Genomic DNA, 22136 nt, shown 5'->3' on the forward strand with positions numbered 1-22136 from the left:
CCAGCAACCAATTTTAATGACCTTTTATTGTTCTGTTTTTAAAAACTTCTTATAATGTTCAATATGAAACTAGAGGTAAGAATCGAACCAGGAAAGTCTTTCATCATAGATCACTAATGGCAGTACTTTCAAAACTCAAAACTTTGTTAGACATGTAAATAAGCAGGAAAGACAGAGACAAAGACAAAGAGACACAGACACAGCTTTAGAAAGAGTGAGAAACAAATAGAGAGACAGCAAGAGAGAGACATATACAGTAAAACAGAGACATTTACTAAAAGAGACACAGAGACAATTAGATAGAGAAAATAGAGACAAAGATAGCGAGATATAGCCACTTCCTGTTGGAAGTGTTTCTCCCGAGCGTCTCTTAATGATCTCATTTACTAAATGAGCAGTAGTGAGTTAAGTGCTTGCTCAGGTGCCCAAAACTGGCAGCTTGGAGGTGTTAAACATGTATCATATTTACAGCATGTGATATGTATGTAAGCATATGTACAGTGATTAAATATAAAGGCTATATCAGTGCAGAGACGTGTGGACATCATTAAGAGCCTTTGCTATGTTTCCACACGGACAGTTAATGAGGTGATACCGTAGAAACTGCACCTCTTCAAATCAAGTCAGGAAGCTTATATATATAAAATTATAGACTTTTTACAGATTTGAATGATGTATTGTTTTTATCTGTACGATCAATAAAGACAGTAATTTAAGTTTGTGTCACCATTATGAGGGAAAAACCCACAAAACGCCACCCAGAGGGTAAATTGTGTAAAACATGGTGGATTTGGTGTTTGATTTGAGACTTGGCGCAGAAATAAAACAAAAGTTTACTGATTAAAAATATCTGGAGTTTATTTATTTATTTTATATCTAAGAAAGGACGTCGTGGATAAACGTATTTTTTGCCGAAGGTTTTAATTGGTTTAGTTATTTATTTATGTATTTACATTTACTAAAAAAATGGTGAAACAGAAATGCGCGCTGAATTGATAGCGTTAATAAAATTTAGTGGCGTTCACAATAATTTTAATTTTGACAGCCAAATATACATATATATATACATACATACATACATACATACACATTAATACAAAACTAATTAAAAATGTTGTTACCTAATGATTGTATCCAGGCTGAAGATCCACATATAGAACACAAGCAGAGAAAAGATGATGATGATCAGGAATGTGTCTGTTCTCAGTCATGTTCTCATCACTGACTCCCTCTCTCATCCACATTAACCCCAAACTTCTCACTGCCTTCTGCCTGCTGATTCTTATCTCCATAAACTAGTCTACATCTGTGGTGAGTGAGGGTCAGGACTTTATACACCAGCGGAGTGAAAAAGACGCGCAGTAACAGGAAATCGGTTGTTCGGCTAAAATCGGCGCACAGTGAAAATAAAAAAAAAAATTTCACCAAATCAATGAATTAAAATTAAAGTAACGAGCCGGTTTTGAAAATGTAAGAAGTAAAATGTACAGATATTTGTGTAAAAATGTAATGAGTAAAAGTAAAAAGTTCTGAAAAATAAATAGTGGATACCAAAAAAATCTACTTAACTACAGTAACGAAGAATTTGTACTCCGTTACTTCCCACCTCTGGGCCTCGTCCACCTACCACCTACATCCTCGTCCTTCTACCTGACTTTACTAACACCTACATCGTCCCAGAAGAGTGACGGTTATTATAACAAAAATGGGAGTAAATGTGAAGAAATGGGGAATAAAAAAAACCACACAATCTTCTGCTCGGGTGTCCACAAACTTTTAGACTTATCGTTTCATTCATAATATTTTCATTACATGTCCATAATTTATCATTCATCCATATTACTTTGTCATGGAAATGCAGACTTATGAAATAATTGTGGGTCTGCCTGTAATAAGAAATAATAGATGATATTATATCTGTCTTTAGAAATCATTTATTAAAAAAAGCATTCTTAGGCAGATAGGCAGGGTGAAGATCATTTCTAATACAATGAAGATACAAGTAATGGCCATGATAGCATGATATGGGGAAAGAAAAAAATAAATAAATAAATTAAAAAGCCTAACGATATAATAAAATGTTCTTACATGGATAAGACTCAAGTTTTGTTCATTCAAATGTTGTGCTCAATTTTGCATTGGAGCTATAAGATTAATATAAAGTAGGAAACATGCAATAGAGGTTTGCTTTACCCGGTTTGGACGCTGTTTATGGATTAATCAAGGTGCAAAAGTGTTGGCACGCCTGACTTTTCCAGCCATATGTGGTTCTTCCACAAACTTGTAGGCACAATATTGCATATCCATGAAGATATGCTTCACATGGACTGGAGTGGAAAATCTCCTGCTATCAACCCTATTGGGATGAATTGGAATGCTGATTGTGAGGTTGTTATAATATGCACACACAAAAAAAATGCACACACAAAACCGCAGAAAGTCTATTTGGATCTAAGCAATAATAAATAATAGATTAAAAAAAATCAGAATGCCATAAATTAATACAAAGTATTTTTTAACAAAAAAACAAGTTTTATTTTTTTCTATCGGAACCTTGATTTTTTTTTTTTTTAGGAATACTTACAATTGATGCACGGTGAAACCGCCACTGAAGAGAACAACAGCACTGAGCCTCCTCCTGTTACACAAGAAAACAAAGCTGGAGACACTGATCTTATACGTTCTTTGAACCCCTTTTTGGTAGGTACTAACCACTACATAGAAGTGGACCACACAATACCTGCGGTTTTGGAGCTGCTCTGACCCAGTGGTTTTTCACAAATTATTTTCACAAATTGTTAAACAGATCCTTATGCTTGCCCATTTTTCCTGCTTGCAACATCTTCATTTTGATCACTTGCTTCATAGCTCAAAACCCTCTTACTGTTAAAGCATAAACCTATACCACAAAGAAACGAATAAATAAGTGGGAATAAATAAGTGTGAACAATGAAGGTTTTTGCATTCTGTAATAAAAAATCTATTTTGTGTACATTACATTTATGCCAATTTGGCAGACACCCTTAGCGACTTGCAACTTAACAGTTGAGGGTTAAGGGCCTTGCTCAAGGGCCCACCAGTTGCAGCTTGGTGGTGCTGGGATTTGAACTCATAACCTTCCAAGTCCAATGTCATGTATTGTGTCACTATTTTGGTTTTTGCTGTTTTGAATGTTTTTTCGATTTGAATCTTCTCATTATTGAGTACTGAATTTTGAGGTGGTGGTGGTGGTGCGGGACGGACGGTTTCAGGAGGAAGTTCTGAGAGGAGCGCTCTCGCTGCGCATGCGCACTCCGCTCTCCGGCAGAACTGCAGACGCCGCTATGTGCCTGCGCTGAGGTGTTTTGAGAGGCAGGAAAAAGCTCTCCTTGTGGCAGAAAGAAAAAAAAAAAAAAAAAAAAAAAAGTCCAACGATTTCCCGCAGAAATATACCTAGACGTGTATCTGTGAGCGATTTAGACCTGACCGATTGTGAAGATTTGACTGAGAGGTTTGTAAAGAATAATAACAATAATGTCATGTTAATGCCGTTCAATTTGCTGACACAAAGACAGAAAGCAGTCCGGATTTTTTTGTTTGTTTACATAAAAAAAAAGCGCTCCGTCGATTGCTTGTTCGGTGAAAAGAAATAGTTTCGGTTTGTTCGATGAGAGATTTTTTTTCCTCCTTCACGCAAAACGAAACGATGAGTTCGCTTTTGTCTTCACTTGTTTTGGGCCGTGTGGGAAATCTAGGCCGCTAGCACGACCGGCTAAGTGCTTCAGTCTGGAACTCAGTTTCCTTTCATAATTAGCAACACAATAATCTGTAAAAACGGCTAATTCTCTAAATCTACCTGCGACACGCTATTCTGTGAAATTCTTCTCTTTATATTGTATTTGTTCAGCTTTATAAACTCACTCGCATGAAGCTAACTGGATGTAGCATCTTAGCTGGTAAGATTTGTCTGCCATTAGCACGAGATAAAAAGTTAAAACTTGCTACTGCCAAAGTAGTATCGATTATCGTTAACTAATCCGGTGTTATAAAACCTTTTATTGTCTTTTTGTCTTCGAGAATTGTCGTAGTTGCTGTAATTTCACTCACGAAGCTGTAGAAATACTTGACAGAAATATCAAACGCCGTTTTCACCTTTTTTTATTTTACCTTTTCTTAAAGCTTTTCTTTTTCTTTTTAAAATGAACTTGTGCTCGTTTTATTTTTGTCCGAACGCCTTCAGTTTGTTGCTAAAGTCTTCTGGAAAACTAGAAGTTTGCGTGATGACGCCATCGGGCTCATTTGCATATTAATCTATTGATCCGGATAATTTGCATAATATGTAAATAACTGAAGGTGGAAAGTATTTTGTTTTCTTTCTGGGGTAGAATAGAATATAGTTTACAAAATACTTTTTTAACAAGAGACTAAAAACAGGGAATATCTGCGAAGGGAAAAAGGGTTACTCTTATTTCTGTCTTCAAAAAATCGGAAAGTGAGACAGGAAAAAAAAAAGTGATCAGTGCTGATCTGTAATTGATTGCTGGAAACTGTGATTTGACATTTGGAACAGTGCTGGTCTGTGATTGGTCCTTGGAAACTGTTGTTTGATTAGTCATTGGAAATAGCGCTGATCTGTGATTCATCATTGGGAGCAGTGATTGGTCATTAGGACAAGTGCTGGTCTGTGATTGGTCAACAGAAACTATTGTCTGTGATTGGTTATTGAAATATTTACCCAGCTGTGATTGGTTGTTGTCACCGAGAGACAGTGGCAGTCAGCGATTGTTAGGAAACTGGTAATCTGCACTTTGTTGTTGGAAACAACGACGAGAACTGTGGAGAACTGTGATGAGTAATTGGTCATTGCAGGGAAATAGCGGTCACCTGTGATTGGTCAATGGGAAACTATAGTAATTAGTGGTTGTTTAATAAAAATAGTGATATTTAGTAATTGTATTGGGAGGCAACAGTGATCTGTGATTGGTTATTGGGAACTGTGACTAGTCGCGATAAACTGAGAACAGCACTGGTCTGGGTCACTGTCGTCATTGGGAACTTTCTCGCTGGTATAACTCGTATAGCAGCAGCTGTGATGGGAATTGAAGAGCCGAATCAACTCCGTCAGTCATTAGCATCTGCCCTAAAAGCTGCTTAGTTTGTTTAGGAAAAATGCCAAATAGTCTCCGAATCAAGTGACAAAGTTTTGCAAACGTTTTTTTGTGGTTTGTTTGTCTAAATTGTGTGCGTTCAGGTTTTTCTGTTGACCGACTTGCTCTTATCAAGAACTTATTTTTGCTTTTGAACAGCAAGTCAAACGTCTACAACGATTTGGCGTGTGACTGTTATCTACACGCTGAGGTATTTGTAGATGTCTGTATCCGGTGCTCTTTTACAGCCGTCCTGTCCGTCTCACTTGATGAAAAAAAATTTTTCTTAAGATAATTGATGTGATTTTTTTTTTTTTTGAGGCTTCCAGAAAGTTCCAGCTGTGCTTCAGGCAACTTTCAGTTCTGCTATAATACAATAAGGCCAAAGAATCGGCAGTGTTGAGAGTTCAGGATTGCTTTCTCTCACCTTTGCATGCCAAGAATAAAGATTTCAATGAAAGGGGACACACACACACACACACACACACACGCATGTAGATCGAATTCAGTCAAATGCAATAAAGTTTAACATGTGCTCCCTTTTTATATTTGCATTTCAGGCTTCATATTGTTGGCAGTGGCTTTTCCCAGAATTCCACATCATCTGCCAAGTGTTGTGGTCTGCAAGTCTTCATCCCGGTGCCTCGTCTAATTAATTTCAGTTCGGTGAGTAAGTGCGCTCTTCGAAGAGTTTTATTGCTTTCGAAACTGTTTTATGTTGTTAACCGTTGTAACCAAAAGTATTGGGACACCTGTCTTTTTCAGCCATATGTGGCTATTGGACTTTTTTTTTCCCCACTTGAACTAAGAGACCTTCCAGCATGACATCGCTCCTATGCGCAAAGCCAGCTCCATGAAGATAAGCTATACATGGTTTGAAGTGGAAGATCTCCTGCTGTAAATCTCTGATCTAAATCATATTGAACACATTAGGGATGAATTTTCACACCGACTGCACCCCAGGCCTCCTCACCTAACCTACGTGGCTGTACAAACTCCCGCCATTGTCTTGCTGGAATAGTTTTGGGTCTCTTAGTTCAAGCAAAGGGAACAATTAATGCCCCAGACGTCCTGTACATCCAACTTTGTGTTGACAGTCCAGGAAAGAATCACATGTCAGTCGTCCCAATACTTTTGGCGATATAGTGTAGGTCAAATGTTTTTTATCGTTAAAAAAAAAAAAGAGAGAGCTTTGTAAAATCATCTGCACTCGCGCCTTCATATCGCTGTCACTCACGTATGTTTCAAGTCGCCGCCGAAGTGTATTGGAGCGCCGTTTTCCGATCTCTACACGCGGTGTAATATTAGCAAACAGGAACCTGGATATAGAAATAACACTTCCTCTATTCGAATATCACTCGTTCGCATCAGAGCAGTCATTCTATTTTTTTTCTCACAATATTTCTTTGACACACTTTTTTTTTTTTTTTTTTTGAGTCACGTCAATGTAGCAGGCGAATCAGCGTCTTTATCACCATCGCAGGAACACTGGCAGGTCTGGCGATATGATGCTTTAACCACGGAATGCGGCGTTTGCATTCCACCAGACGTAAGAGTCTGGGCAATCACAAAACAATAAATATCTGCTTTAGACTCGTCTGAGCACAGAACATTTTCTCCCATGTGGCTTGGGCATCATCCAGGTTCATCATAGCCATGAAAGAAAATACAAGTATCTATTATAGTCTTAGTGTGTAGTTTGTTTGCTCATTGATTGATTCATTCATTTATTTCCCATGAATCTCCTCTGGGCCAGATCTCTTTCTAATGCTGGAGTCTTGAACACTACAGCCGGCGCAGAGGCCAGAAAAACAAGCCCAGCATTCTTTGCATGTTTTCATAGGATGCTTTGTAATTTCCCGGATAATTGAGCTGTAACCCTTCGAGACATTTTGGCAGCCTGGCGGATGCGCCACTCTTCCAAGTGTTCTCCATTTGGAGATTATGGCTCTTAATGTGCTTTAGGGAAGACCGAGGCTCGAATACCTCATACCTCAAGAGTCTTCAGGGGGGAAACATGTTTCAAGCAGGCTGATTTGAAGCTTGAATGTATTTAATCATAGGGTTGTAATGAACTCCTGCGCTATCAGCACCCTATGTGGAAATGAGCAGAAATGAATGCATATAGTGGTGACGTATGCGGTTTTGTCGCACAGAATTCACATAGTCTAGTAGCTGCAGTTTTATATGATGGAATTGGACATGGGTCATGTGTCATGTTTATAGTCTTTAGTCACTCGAAGGGTCCCTAAATTCTGGCTAGTTTCTAAACCCCGCTGATGTGATTGCTCAGCCATCGGGCAGTCGGCGTTAATCGCGTATAAGTATTAACGCCCGTCTTGCTTCCATGTAGCGGTCATGATCGTCGTGTGAACGCACAAAGAGGACTCTTATTCTTGAAATCTTGTTTCCCCCTCGTGTAGCATGGGCTATGAGGAGTCTAGAGCCAGGATGCACTGTTGAAGCCGTTTTCGAGCAGTGTGTGGAGACCTGTGTCTTATTAGCATGCTCTTAAGGATGGCATGAGCAACCTGTTCCTCTTTGAACACAAGGTAATATGATCACCATCAAGTTTCATTTTCTGATTTATATGGTTATTAACAGTGTAGCTCAGTTCTCACTATTTCTGTTTATAAAAGTTGCGACATAACAGTTTATGTATCCAGGTCGAGCTTCATAAGGGACGCGAGAGGATAAAGCTGGCCATGTCACGGGTCCCGACCCCGCCTCCTCCAGGGGAGATGACCTCAGGACCTGTGGCAGAGAGCTGGTGTTACACACAGGTGAGCGAAAAGAGAGGAGCTTGAAGCCATATGTATGCAAATAGATGTGCTGGCCCTCAAATGTGCGACAAGGACAAAAGTATGCGCACACCTGACCATCACAAGTGAGTTCGATGAAGAAGCAGCGTGTTACGGTTAGAGTTTGAGAGGTGTTTCGGGTGTCCTACCCTACGCAGAGCCCCGACCTCCTCAACCCTGAGGATGAACTTAAACTGGGATGACTGGGGCTTGAGATCAGACTTACTTATGCTCTTGTAGCTTTAATGAGCCACAGTCGAACCTCAGGATCTACTGGAAAGCCTACCAGGGGGAAAAAAAGGGACTACTTCTGTAAGACGGTTCAATAAGCACATTAGTCTGATGGTTGGGTGTCCACAAACTTCTGGTCCCACCGTGTAAGTGCTTATTATTACACTGGAATGTCTCATGGGAGCAGAAAATGAAAATAGATATGAGAGATCTGTATTTTGCTGCTTAACTCCTACTTAACTCTGGAGTTTCAAATCACTTGATACTGGAAAAAAAGGTTTTCATGCACTCGGTTAGAGAATGAAACAAAACGCCAGTCTAAAAAAATTCAACCTGTGGCGTAGGTGTGTACAGCATGAAAAGATTTAAAAGGGATTAAGTTAGAGCTCCGAGAGAAATTTTTGGTATGTTGTGATACCTGTTGGCTAATAGAGGTGGATATAAGGGGTATTGTTCAGGGGTTCTCCCGTATGTTCTTCACGAGACAAACTTGGCTATGACGTGTTTTAGACTTTACATTTGTGGTTATACATGTTATCATTATTATAAGAAGAAGAAGTAATAATGTCCAGCTGCAGACTCTCACACACCAAAGCTGCTCATCACATTGGAATGAAAATGTGTGTTTTGTGTGTGTGTGTGTGTGTGTGTGTGTGTGTGTGTGTGTGTGTGTGTGTGTGTGTGAGAGCCCGGTGAGAGACGGCATATAAAAAGCCGATTTTAAGGGATTTAATATGTAAAAGCATTTCTTTAAATCGGACGTTCTATTCAACCGGAGCAGATGAGTATTAGAGTGAGCGCACCTTACCCATAAACCACCTCTCGGCGTCATAACGGAGATTCGCAGTCGCGCTTTGACACAGAAATATTGCTTAACCTTGAAAGGCCAGGAGTTGATGATGAAAGGCTTGGTCTTGTAGAAAGCATATGTCTGGACTTCGATTATTGAGAGCGTGAAAGGTTATTTCTTTATAATTTTTTTTATTTTTTTAAAACGTTGAATTTCTGAATTCATTGCCTGTTTAGAACGGTCCATCACTTCTATTGTTAATGCATAAAAGAAATATTCTACCTGGCAGGTCAAAGTAGTGAAGTTCTCCTACATGTGGACGATAAACAACTTCAGTTTCTGCCGAGAGGAGATGGGAGAGGTGCTGAAAAGTTCCACATTCTCTTCTGGACCCAACGACAAAATGAAATGGTGGGGGTTAGCGTTCTATCAGGCCGCTTGTTTCCCATATAATGATCTCCGAATGTCTTATATCCAAATGTCTGCAATTCCTCTTCCTCTAGGTGTTTGAGAGTGAATCCGAAAGGGCTCGATGATGAGAGTAAAGATTATTTGTCCCTCTACCTGCTGCTCGTAAACTGTCCGAAAAGTGAAGTGAGAGCAAAGTTCAAGTTCTCCCTGCTGAACGCCAAAAGAGAAGAAACTAAAGCCATGGGTGAGCCCCCCCCTGCCTTCTAATGAAATGAAATGGTGTGCTATTTTCTGTACAGTTAACTAACCAATCATATTCGCTTTGCCGTTCTTTAGAAAGTCAAAGAGCGTATCGATTTGTCCAGGGCAAGGATTGGGGCTTCAAAAAGTTTATCAGGCGGGACTTCTTACTTGACGAAGCGAATGGACTTCTACCAGATGACAAGCTTACACTTTTTTGTGAGGTATTGTGAATTTCCTTTATTTGTTGTATGAAAACGCACTATATAGAGTAAGTTTGTGGACACGTGACCATAATATTTGCATGTTCCTTTTAACAAACAAAATATATCTCCATGCTTCTGGGAAGATGTTCCTCTAAATTCTGGACTGTGCTCTTGGAGGTTTGTGCTCATTTAGTATAGTAAGGGTAGTAATAAGGAGGCCTGAGGTGCAGTCAGTTTTCCAGTTCATTCCAAAGGTGTACAAAAGGGTTGGAGCTCCATAGCAGGAGATCTTTCGCTCCAACACATATCTTCATGGAGAAGAGGTCTCCAAGTTCAGACAAAGAACCAAATGTGTCTGGAAAAATCAGGTGTCCCAATATAGTGTTTATACAATATCTGCATCATCACACTAATGTCTTATCAAAACCATGGCAACCTCTGTTCACGTCACTGAATTAGTCAGTCAAGTGCAGCTCTTGTTACACTTGAGAACAGGGTTCACTGTGCATGTCCTTCTGTCCTGATGGTTTCTTTCTATACTCATAGGTGAGTGTGGTGCAGGACTCTGTGAACATTTCCGGTCAATCCAACATGAACATGCTAAAGGTGCCCGAGTGTCAGCTGGCTGATGACTTGGGCAGCCTGTGGGAGGGATCCAGGTTCACCGACTGCAGCCTGTTTGTGGGAGGACAGGAGTTTAAAGCACACAAATCCATCCTGGCAGGTGTGCATCCTGATTACACCAACTGAATTGTTCTGTTTCTGTTGTTGTTTGTTTGTTTCTTTGTTCTGACCTGCTAACGTTTTGCAACGTTTTGCTTTGCAGCGAGGTCACCGGTTTTCAATGCCATGTTCGAACACAAAATGGAGGAGAGTAAAAAGGTAAGGAGTAAAAAAAATACATGATTGGTTACAGTGATTTCTGTCAGATCGATCAATTTTTGAGAGGACGAGGAGATTTCTGTAGTATACTGGTGTATTAAGACCAGGGTTGCCACGGGTTGGAAAATCCCTGGTAAATTTCCGGGACACTTTTGTATGGGAATTGGCGGTTGATGAATATGCAGGTCGAAATTCAACTGGAATTGCATTGAATCTGGTTCCTGTTATCAGCTGCAGTTTAGTTAATTCCCAGTTTATTCACATGGAAAGTTTCCTGTCTTGAATCCGAATTTGGACACCAGAAATGGGATGTTCAAGAAGCACACACCAAACTTGGGCTCAGGCGTCCACAAACTTTTTTCCATATAGTGTATTAGATGTTCTATAGTTACTTTTACTTCCTGTCTTGGACTACCTGTCCAGTAGCATGTGTGCTTTTGGAACAGAGCCTCATCAGGTGATCTTTCAGGATCCGGTTGATTTTTATAAAGCAAGCGATTTCCTTCAGATGGTTTTTCTGTATAAATGTAGACTTGTGTTTGTTTGTTTTTTTTCCTCCCTCCCCGCAGAACCGCGTGGACATCAGCGACGTCGAACCGGACGTGTTTAGAGAGATGATGGTCTTTATCTACACAGACAAAGCGCCAAACCTGGACAAAATGGCCGATCACCTGTTAGCCGCAGCAGACAAGGTGAGGGCGGCAGTGACCGTAAACGAGTAAGATAAGATCTTTAGCAGTGCACGAGTCATTGCTCGCCACGTTATCCTCACTTCTCGCTCTTTCTCCGCACAGTACGCTCTGGAGAGATTGAAGGTGATGTGCGAGGAGGCTTTGTGCAACAGTCTGTCCGTCGAGAATGTGGCAGACATCCTCATCCTGGCAGACCTGCACAGCGCCGAACAGCTCAAAGCACAAGCCATAGACTTCATCAACAGGCAAGTCCGCTCTTGCCGCTCTTTCGCGTCGCCTGGGTTCCGACACTCCACACATGAGTGCGCTATACATACCAGAAAACGCGGATGTGATTACTAGGCGTGCACACAACCCACAATGACCTGGTTACATAAGTGTACACACCCTTAAACTAATACTCATCTGGGGTGTGAATACGCCAAATATAGCAACAATTTCGGGTACATGTTAAAGCCGTCAGAGATGTTGCGCGTGTGTAAGCGTGTGTGTGTGTGTGTGTGTGTAAGTAGTGCCAATGTTTTTGCAACACTACCTGTTCTCCTCTGCAGGTGCAGCGTTCTCAGACAACTGGGCTGTAAAGATGGGAAGAACTGGAATAGCAAGTACGTATGCGCCGCCATGTTCCCAATATAGGCATGTCTGTTCCGAGGCAGAAGGATCAGATAGAGAATCTCGCCGGCGAACGAAGCGGCACGATGCGATCAGACACCGGCGATGTGCAGCGTTATCTCTGCTAATCTGTGTTTACGGGGCTAATTTTGGAAAGAGGCCTAAATGAGGATAAAAAAAATACCGCATGATGAAGGTTTTAAGGAACAGATTTTCCAAACTGTTCAGACCAAAATTGTTTTAACGCATCTCGATGACCAAACTGATGAAACGGTAATGTAATACCCGCGCTGCTGCTGCTGCTTCTCGGCTCATGCGGCGTTCGTTGCGGTAATGAACGAGGGCTCCGTCCTAAGCTGATCACGGCGGTGACGTTATCCGACTCTGGAGTTTTGAGCAAACAATAATACATTGGATAAATGGTAATAAATAGAAATATATTTGGTAGCTTTTGTTTGTTTTATAATAATAATAGGATCGAAGGCTTTTCTCACATCCAGCACAGTGAAATCATTTTTCTTTTCATCTCCCAGTTGTTTTTTTTAGGAAGCTCTGGTCAGAGCTCAGTGTTAGACATGATATTCCACCCCCGAAGCAGTATGGGTTATTAGGGCCTTGATCCCTGGAACAATAAGATTATTGTTTAAGAGCCTAACAGTGGAAGCTTGGCAGTGCTGGGACTTGAACACATGCCCTCTGTCCAAACCCAGAGCCATTTGGCAAATGCACTTAACTTACATTTCTCATTTAACTGAGAAGTTGAGGGCCTTGATTAAGGGCCCAGCAGTGGCAGCTTGGTGTTGTTGCTAAAACCACTTTCCTTTATTATGCGTCTTTACTGCAGTGACTTACTTGCTTTTTTTTTTTTTCTTTGTTTTTCAGTCATGCAGCAGACATAATGGAGACTGCAGGCTGGAAGGCCATGATCCAGTCCCATCCTCACCTTGTGGCCGAAGCCTTCCGTGCCCTCGCGTCAGCCCAGTGTCCTCCGTTCGGCCTGCCCAGGAAAAGGCTTAAACAGTCCTGACCGTCGCCATGACGCGCTTCGGAAAGATGCAGCAGCCAGCCTTGATTCCTTCGTGCCCCCTTCACTCCCTTTTCACCCGTACTAAAGCCCAGCTGGAGGACTGCACTAGCTTACAGTGCGCTTTGCTCACTGCAGAAGACGACGACGAAGAAGGAGGAACCAGCTTTAAAATGGCCGCCTCCGAGCTGGCTCCTCTCTGCTCAGTGATGTGTCATTTGATAAATGGCCTTAAAGGACATGCCTTTTCCCTCCAGGCCTGTCCGGATTGCACTAACTCTCTTCCGTAACACCGTAGTTTTGAGGTGATGTTTAGGTCCCTTGTCTGTGAACGGTTTTCAACGTGGGCACATTAACTGGCATCCAGAATGTTAAAGCCCTGCCTGTGATTTATGGACATTTTGGAGGACAAAAACCCGTGAACTCTCGAGAAAACGGACCCATGTGTCAAGTGCGAAATCATTTCCTCGAACACTCTTTTTTTTTTTTTTTTTTTTTTTTTTAAAGCAAGAACCCCCCCCCATGTTGCCCATGTTGTTTTTCCGAAATGTTTACTAGTGTGTTTAACATCAGTAAATATGGGCGTAAGTATTACCTGAGATTCTGCATTAGAATACTTGGTGAAATGTGATGCATTCTTTCTGAGTATGTAATTATGAGTATTACACAAAAGCAGAACTGAACGTGTCGATATTTTGCACCTCCTTCACTATTGGGTAAATATGAAGATTTGTTTATCATATTGTTTACAAAAGTTTTTTTTTTTTTCCAACACAAGACTTATTTTTGACTTTAGTTGTATGGAGTTTATTTTCTATGATTAGCAGCTTTGCTTACTCGAAAAAATGGCAGAGTTCTTTGTGTTTGGAAAAATGTATTGTGGTTCTAAAGAACTTTGATTTATTTGCTTTGAAATTAAAACACAAAAAGCACACGAAGGCTTAACTTTTTTTGGGGGGGGGCAGAGGAAACTCATAGGGACGGGGTAAATCCATGAAAACGGTAAGCAGAGCTCAGGATTGGACTGAATATCTTCAATATTCTTCTGTAACAGATCGGATTTGATTGTGGTTTGACTCTAACCAGGACAATAAATCTCCAGTATGATTGGCCTACAGTGACTGGGGGGAATGAAATGTATGTACACAATTGCTGACTTGGCAGTTACTAAGACCGCTATAACTGCTGACATAAAAAAAATCCGATGTTCTATAGGGGAAAAATGGCATTGTTGTGAAATCTGTAATCAATAATGAGTGATGAATTAATATAGAACGAAAAACCCCAGGATCAATTAAACCTTTTTATACGTGTGTGTCAAAATGTTGAGACAGGAACCCTGAATGTCCATTAGTCAAACCAGGACACTTCTATTTCAGCCTTTCGTCTTCTCTCTGGCATTACAATTTTTGACGTCCTACGTACAATAATCCCTCAGGCCTGGGTTCAGAATATACCAATCAACAGTTCATCTGTAATCATTTGGGGATCACACGTTTTTAATTTACAGAATGAATTGTACAGAATGAATCAAGATACCCGACGTACACTACGATTATAGAACGTTTGCGTTCACGGCGGACGCGTTAAAGGAGTGATGATCTAGTTTCTTATCTTCTCTCATGGTTTCGGAGCAAATGAACAAGCGTGAGAAGGTGCGTGTGCACGTGTATGTCCACCGTTTGATGATCAAATGTACAATTTAATACTATTACAACGTTATCGAATGACCAGAACATGCAAAAACACGGGTTGTGACGGTTATCCCCCCCTCAAATAATCTTGGACCTCCGGTAAGGCTTGCTTCCAGAACTTCTGCCCACTCGCTCGTCAGAAGGAAGAAAAAAGGTAACCAGGAAAGCCGGGGTTGTGAAACTCCCCGAGCATGGCTGTCTTGAAATAATGTCTACCCGTTGGAAGTGTAAGGCGTGTCACTGTGGTAATTGTAGTCCGGACAGATTTTCTGCAGCAGTTTGTAGTCAGCGCTGAAGAAGTCAATGTAGATGCAGATGACTTTAAAGGGCTTGGAGCAGAGCCAGGAGACGTGGCTCTGCGTCTGTTCCTGGAAGCACACCCTGCCTGCGTCGTGGCTGCAAAAGGACGTCCTCTTGCTCCGGTCAGTCTTCTCGTACTCCACTCGGCAGTTGAACGACTTGTCGTCTTTTGGGACGTCCAGAGTTTCCTGTTGGCCGATCTCGAAGTCGACCACCTTGGAAGGCGGCACCAGGCTCACCGAAACGTTGCCGAGGCCTGTGGAGTTGTGCCGGAAGTAGACGCTGAACGTGCCGTTGCCGTGGTCGACGATCTTTCCGGTGATGAGCAGGTTCAGCTTGACTGTCTTTATATGGGAATGGAAGTCTCCCCAACCAAACATCTTCTTGAATTTACCAGTCTTGACGATGGGCCTCCGCTTGGCTCTGGCCAGACTTTGTTCGCTCTCCTCGGTGCGATTAAACAGCCAGGTCCAGAGGTCTTGAACTGCAAGCTGCTGAGGGGCTTCACCGGTTAAGGACGGGTGCGAGAAAAGCCACAGGGGTTTGAAGAGATCCGAGCGTGAACCGTGCTGAGAAATGCTCTTTTCTTGTCTATGGTTTTCCCTCCATTCTAGCAGGCCAGCTGCTGCACTGGGCTCTGCGTCACATATGACCTTCAGACACAAAACAGAAACAAAAAAAATTGGTTTTATTACTTTTTAAACAAATCAAGAATTGCTTTTGTAAAGAGAAAAACGTGACCGACACAATCGTACACTTAAACCTCCTTCATACTAATTACCCTCCGCAAAATAATGTTGGCGTTGCAATCAAATGCAACACCTTATGTGAGTGGAAAGTTCCTCAGAAGGAAATCCTCAAATTAGATTTCCTTTAGAGTCTGGTTCCTCTTACAGTTTCTACCTGATGAGTTTTTCCCTCAGTAAATTAGTAAAGGTCGACCGATTAATCAGCACCAAGAGTTGATTGTCGGACCTTTCGGCATAAATCCATACATAGTTTTTCCGGCTTCCAGTACGCTGTCATTACGAGAGCGGCCTCTAGAGGTGACACCACATGCTGATTGTTTTAACGTGAGACTGCATTTATTATTTATTTATTCTAATTTATTAATTATCTAATTATATTTATTCATTAATATATTCATATTTATTCAATTGAGAACATTTTCAGGATCTTTTTTCTTCTTCTAATAAAGCCTAATACAATTTTACATGGACTTTAAAAAAAAAGGACACATTTTCAAACAGAGCACAAGAAAGTAGCTAACTAAAGGTTTGGTTTCTTTTAGTTTGAAATACTTCCTGTTTTCTTTTTCCAACTGTATTAGTTAGCAGCTTTCCACTTACTGACTATTGCATGTATTAGTAATCTTCTAACACCCAATGTCCAGCTGCATAACTGGACTATAATGTGGACACCTGACCATCACATCTAGATGTGGGTCTTTCTTAAACTGTTGCTACAAAATTAAAAGCACCCAACTGTCCTGACTTAATTTATCTGCTGTAGCCTCAATATTTCCCTTTACTAGCTCCATAAAGACATGGTCCCATGCTGCACCCAGCCCTGACCTCCTCAACCCCACTGAACACCTGAGATAAACAAACATCACCAGGTCGTCCAGCCTAAACTTGATAATGTCAGAAATTCCCACACACACATTCCAAAATCTAGCGGAAAGCTTTTCCAAAAGAGTGGAGGTTCCTTTAGTAGTAATCAGCAGAGGTGGCAAAAGTACACACATCCTTTACTTAAGTAGAAGTACAGATCCTCATGTTTTAAAATTCTCGGGTAAAAGTTGAAGTACTGATTATATTTTTTTACTCAAGTGAAAGTAAAGAAGTTTTGGCTCAGACATGTACTTAAGTAAAAAGTAGTTATTACTCTGAAAACATTTCAATTCTGTTCTTTCTGTGTTTGATTATTTTCTTGATTTCCTGGTCTTTAATGAAAGATAACCCCACCAAAAAAAAAAAAAAACGCACTTCTGTGGTAGCTCAGTGGTTTAAGGCTTGTGCCTGAACATGGTCCTTAATATAGTCCATGCTGGTGATAAGGTTTCAAAGCCAGTCCTACATGCCTTCTTTCTTACTGCGCTGGCATGAAACAAAGTATGAACCCTCCAAAAAGCACATGCTTTTCAGCAGCGGTCGCTCAGTGGTTTAAGGCTTGTGCCTCATCTAAACATGCTTCCCAGTCTGATCTCTTCCATGGTTCATCGGATTAAGGCTGGTGCCTCGCTGATGGTGAGGATCAGGGTTTGAATCCTGCTAGTTGCGATGTAGGTTATGTTCCTGCTTCCTAAATCTTTCTTTAGCTTTATAGTCTTGTGTTGATGGTATAAAGGTAGATAGACCTGCTCTAAACAAACTTCCTGGTCTGTCTTCTCTGATGGTCCAGTGGGTTAAATCAGGTGTTGTGCTTTTGGTGGGGTTCAGGGTTCGAATCCTGCTTTCTGCCTGCCAGTCACGATCAGGATTCACTTCCTACATTTTTCTTTAGCGATATATTTTTGTTTTTAATGGGTTGAAAAAAAAGATAGACCTGCTCTAAACAAGCTTCCTAGTCTGTCCTCACCGGTGGTTCAATGGGTTAACGTTGGTGGCTCGCTGGTGGTGGGGATCTTGGTTCGAATCCTGCTATTTACAATGTGGGTTCAACTTGTGCTACTTACTGTATCTGTATTCACTTCCTACATCTTTCTTTAGCGTTAAAGTCTTGTGTTGATGGTTTGAAAAGAAAGATAAATCTGCTCTAATCAAGCTTCCCATCCTGTTTCTTCCTGATGGCTTAGTGGGTTAAGGCTGGTACTTTGCTAATGTTGGTGGTCAGGGTTCAAACCTGGCTTTCTGTCTGCTAGTCATGAGGTAGGCTAAATTCCTGATTCCTACATCTTCATATTCTTGTTTTGATGGGTTAAAAAGAAAGATAGACCTGCTCTAAACAAGCTTCCCAGCGTGTCCTTCCTGATGGTTCAGTGGGTTAATGCCTGGTGTGAATCAGGGTTCAAATCCTGCATTGTCCCTGCTAGTCACGATATGGGTTTGCTTCCTAAGTTTGTCTTTAGCATTATATTCTTGTGTTGATGGTTTGAAAGAAAAGATAGACCTGCTCTAAACAATTGTCGCAGCCTGTCCTTCCAGATGGTTCAGTGGGTTAAGACTGGTATTTACTGTTGGTGGGGTTCAGGGTTCGAATCCTGCTTTCTGTGTTTCTTTCTGGTCTGAATTTCTTGCTTTGAAGCATGAAACGAAGGATAAACCCCCCAAAAAAAAGAAGGTGAGTTGTGGGACTTGATGGCTTTGTTGTAAAAGCCTTACCTCTGAGCTTAGAGGTTGCTGGTTCAAATCTGGCTTGTTCCCACACTGGGTAAGTTGTGTGGAAGTTAGTGTGTGGTGAGTAATGGAGTGGGTGGCTGTGAAGACCTGCTGGGTTACAGCCTCAGGAAAATTAAATAAAGTGATTGTTTTGCATTTAGGGGGATGAGAGAAGGAGGAAAAGTACACATTTTTGTCCGGAGCCTATGTTGAAACTTTTTTGCATGTTTTTGCTTCATAACCCCCTGTTTTCAGCTTCTCAGAAGCCAGGGGGGCAGACGCCTGAATATTGCCCCCCTGGTTCAGGATACGCCCTCTGAAACCATCCACGCAGCCATTTCTGACACCTTCATCACTACGGTCACTGGAACCTTCCACACTCTTAACTTTGAGCCCTGGCTGGGGTTTGAACCAGCAACCTCTCAACCCAGAGGTAAAGCTCTTCCAATTGAGCCACAGGATCTCCTGCAAGAACCTGATTTTTAGGACCTTTTTTGGTTCATTTATAAAATTGTTGAACCAATTTAAAGGAAAGCTAAGGGGTAGGAATTGAACCGGGTGAGTCAGATAGCAGAGGCCGCATCACTAACCACTACACTACCAGAGGAGTGACAAACAAGGCTTTGCTTATTGGACTCTTGGTTTTTCTATAGTTAAGAGACCACTGTTTTCTCTTAGATCATGATGGTAGAGGGTCAAAACTTCTCCTTCCTGTTCATTCTCTCAGTTACTCAAAGTCTATGAGAAGTGACTCAGGTACAAGAACCACATCTCCAACACCTGCACCACTGATATACCATGATTTACCAGCAACCAATTTTAATGACCTTTTATTGTTCTGTTTTTAAAAACTTCTTATAATGTTCAATATGAAACTAGAGGTAAGAATCGAACCAGGAAAGTCTTTCATCATAGATCGCTAATGACAGTACTTTAGTTCTCACACAACCTGCCTTGTTCGAATATATCCTTTAACTTTAACTGACACCACAAACCATGAGCTATGACTTCTTGAAGCATAGGCCTGGAACTGTCCTCAGACATCTCCTCAGGTGCTTAGAGGTGGAGCATCTAAACCAGACACAGAAGAATACCAGAAGGTTGAAAAGTACCACTTCTCCACTACAACCCGATCAGTTTGCTCTATAAGGCTCCTCATGGAGGACCATGTAATCCTTTTTTGAGAACATTTCGAAGAAAACTCCTAAAAAATAATAAATCGGGCAATCCATCTTTACGGAAAGCGTGAGATTAGAGATCTAATCCAGTGTAAGTATATTTGATTACAGTTGGAAGAAAAATAAAGTGCAAGGATTACTCTCAGGCAGGACGCGACCCCCGAGAACGTCCTGGTTTTGTAACGTAACTGGCTTAAGGACTAAAAACGTGTCTTTTCGGCATACGGGCCTAAAAATAAACGCCTTAAAAATCCACGCTAGACTCAGCGTCACGACAAATCCGAGGTGGAAAATTAGTGGATTATGGATTTTCTTCAGAGATAGATTATGCAAATAATAAAAACCTGCTGCTGTTGTGTTTGTTCCACTCGACTCCAATCAGTCAGTTTGATCTGCACTAAATACTTTCCATGAACACAGAGGATTTAATTAAGTGGAAGCTGAAAAAAATGTATCTTATTCTGCCTGGATGTCTGGAAAACCTCTGAAGACTCTACAATCGAATATACAATCGACTGTGTTCCTCATACTTCAATTTCTGAAGATCAGTTAATTTTTTTTATATTTCATTTGTGGGTTCATTTGTTGAACTTTCTCTCCTTCCTGTCTTTTTTTCTTTCCCTCAAACTGAGTCAATTCTCTTCTTTCTTTGTGTCTCTGTCGTCTCTCTTTCCTTCATCACGGACATTCGCTGTTCCTGCAAAGCCACAAACATTTTGGCTGACACACACACACACACACACAGACACACACACACACACAGACACACACACAGCAAAAAAAAAAAAAAAAGGCACCAAATCATTCGAGCCCTCACGTCCAGATTGTGTAACAGTTTTTTCCCCACATGCCATCAGACTCTTCAATACAAAAAACAGTGGACTGTCAGACACACACACACACACACACACACAGACACAGACACACACGAATTGAAACTCTGCACAAATTGCTGTAAAAAAAAACCTGGTTACATTCATAGTACTTACTATTTTATATACAATCAGAATTGTATGATAAACCATGCACGTTTACTGTCATTGTGTTTGTGTTTTTTTGCACACATTTGCAGCACACGTGCACTTTTTTTCTCCATGATTTTGGGTTCATTTGTACAGTCTTTCAGCAGCACCTTGATCCTAAGGGAGCGGCGTTTCATTTCGTGCTCGTACGGCTGAAGAAACAATGAAAACCAAGTGTCGTTTGTTGATTGTGTCTTGTTGTTGTCTTACTCCTTTTTTCCCCTGACTCAGCATTTTGAATATCGAACAGATAAAATTCGTGGACGATGAATACAGCAGGATTCATTGCATTGCAATTTCTGCAGATCCTTTTCTCCTCATCATGTTCTCTACGGTTTCTAAAGCTTCAGTACCTCGTTGTCACCTGAGGTGGATCGTGATACGTTATATTCCTTCCCAGGAACTGCTTCATGATAAGTATTTGGAGATACAGGTGTAGAAGAACGCTTTCAGAGCGCATGGGGCCAGGAGTTCGTCCCATCCTATACGGTTTAATGTTCTTCCTGCTCTCACACACCCACAGCCAGTGTTTGATTCTATAGCTGATTAGTTGAATCAAGTGTTTTAGGAGCCTACACACACTCCAAAAAGCGTAGTGCTTTAGAGCCTCTCTGAAACACACACCTGCAGACTTGCTTAAAAAAATGGAACTGACCATTTGATTTATTTAAAATTTACTTCTTTTTAAACTGTTTAATAATCAATTTATTTCTCCGTCGAGGTTCGATCTTTTTGCATAAAACCAATTCTGTTTTTAGACATCAATAAATTGGGCTTTGAGAAAATGTGGCCTTGTTACATTTATTTTTTATTTGCAATATTGCTGAGTTTTCAATAATAATAATAATAATAATAATAATAATAATAATAATAATCTTACCACGTGCAAGCACAAGAGCAGCAGTGCAGAAAGATGCTTCATCTTCAGGGCTTTGGACATGAAGGTGGTTCTTTAAAAAACAGGTCCACTGATTAATTTGTTCTTCAGACTAAGTCGGGAGAACACATTCCAGAAGTTACACAGAACCAGTGGTTTGACATTTTGCACACACACACACACACATTATATTAATATATAATTCTGCAGAAATGTCAAAAATTCATGGATTAACAATTTGCATGAGTGCAAATGATGTTTGCAAGACTGAAATGTCTTCATTCAGCCTGCAAACATCATCTCCGTGCTGCACGAGAACATGCAGCAGCAGAAGAGCATGAACAATGTGACGTGAGAAGGTTTTGGAACTCACAGGTCAATTCCGTGCATGTTGAATTATTCTTTATTTCTATTCGCAGCGTCCAAAAAAAAAAAACACAAAAGAAAAACCTCAAGTGCGGAGGAGGTCTTCAGAATCCTTTCCAGAGATTTAGAGCTCCTGCTCGCTCCGCTCGGGCACGCGCTCCTCTCGTTTGAAGTCCGCTGCTGCGAGCAGGTTGACGCGCCGCCGTCCAGCAGCAGCAGCAGCGCGCGCGCAAATTCTGATTGGATGGAGATTTTGGATAGCTTGCGTCCAATCAGGAGCGAGAACGCACCAAAAAATAAATATATAATTCCCCATTTAACGTTCGAAACAAGACGAACCGAGTCCCGGTGTGTAGAGTTTATG

The 22136-nt window shown here is 41.1% G+C and overlaps 2 protein-coding genes and 1 long non-coding RNA gene across 5 annotated transcripts; 1 reads left to right on the forward strand and 2 right to left on the reverse strand.

Annotated features, from left to right (window-relative positions):
- Positions 1-1893: 1893 nt before the first annotated feature.
- LOC124391107 lies at positions 1894-5332 on the reverse strand. Its single transcript, XR_006926905.1, has 4 exons — positions 4147-5332; positions 2741-2899; positions 2585-2638; positions 1894-2356 (listed from the first exon to the last, which is right to left on the reverse strand). It is a non-coding gene; the product is annotated as an uncharacterized LOC124391107 (long non-coding RNA).
- Positions 3218-13949, forward strand: spoplb (speckle type BTB/POZ protein like b). Of its 3 annotated transcripts, none has more exons than XM_046857454.1 (13): positions 3220-3490; positions 5687-5792; positions 7550-7678; positions 7793-7909; positions 9238-9359; positions 9452-9603; positions 9696-9823; positions 10352-10529; positions 10632-10687; positions 11257-11379; positions 11482-11624; positions 11931-11984; positions 12874-13949. In XM_046857454.1, the coding sequence occupies exons 3-13, from the start codon at positions 7649-7651 to the stop codon at positions 13016-13018; spliced, it is 1248 nt and encodes a 415-aa protein (XP_046713410.1). In that variant the 5' UTR covers positions 3220-3490; positions 5687-5792; positions 7550-7648; the 3' UTR covers positions 13019-13949. The 3 variants fall into 3 exon arrangements, with proteins under 3 accessions (XP_046713412.1, XP_046713410.1, XP_046713411.1); XM_046857455.1 differs by lacking the exon at positions 3220-3490 and adding an exon at positions 3538-3935; XM_046857456.1 differs by lacking the exon at positions 11931-11984 and having other exon boundaries at positions 3218-3490.
- Positions 13491-22054, reverse strand: nxph2b (neurexophilin 2b). Its single transcript, XM_046857457.1, has 3 exons — positions 21780-22054; positions 21410-21518; positions 13491-15662 (listed from the first exon to the last, which is right to left on the reverse strand). The coding sequence occupies exons 2-3, from the start codon at positions 21467-21469 to the stop codon at positions 14922-14924; spliced, it is 801 nt and encodes a 266-aa protein (XP_046713413.1). The 5' UTR covers positions 21470-21518; positions 21780-22054; the 3' UTR covers positions 13491-14921.
- Between the last annotated feature and the right edge of the window lie 82 nt (positions 22055-22136).

Source organism: Silurus meridionalis, chromosome 9, assembly GCF_014805685.1.
Source record: "Silurus meridionalis isolate SWU-2019-XX chromosome 9, ASM1480568v1, whole genome shotgun sequence".
Classification (NCBI taxonomy): Eukaryota; Metazoa; Chordata; class Actinopteri; order Siluriformes; family Siluridae; genus Silurus; species Silurus meridionalis.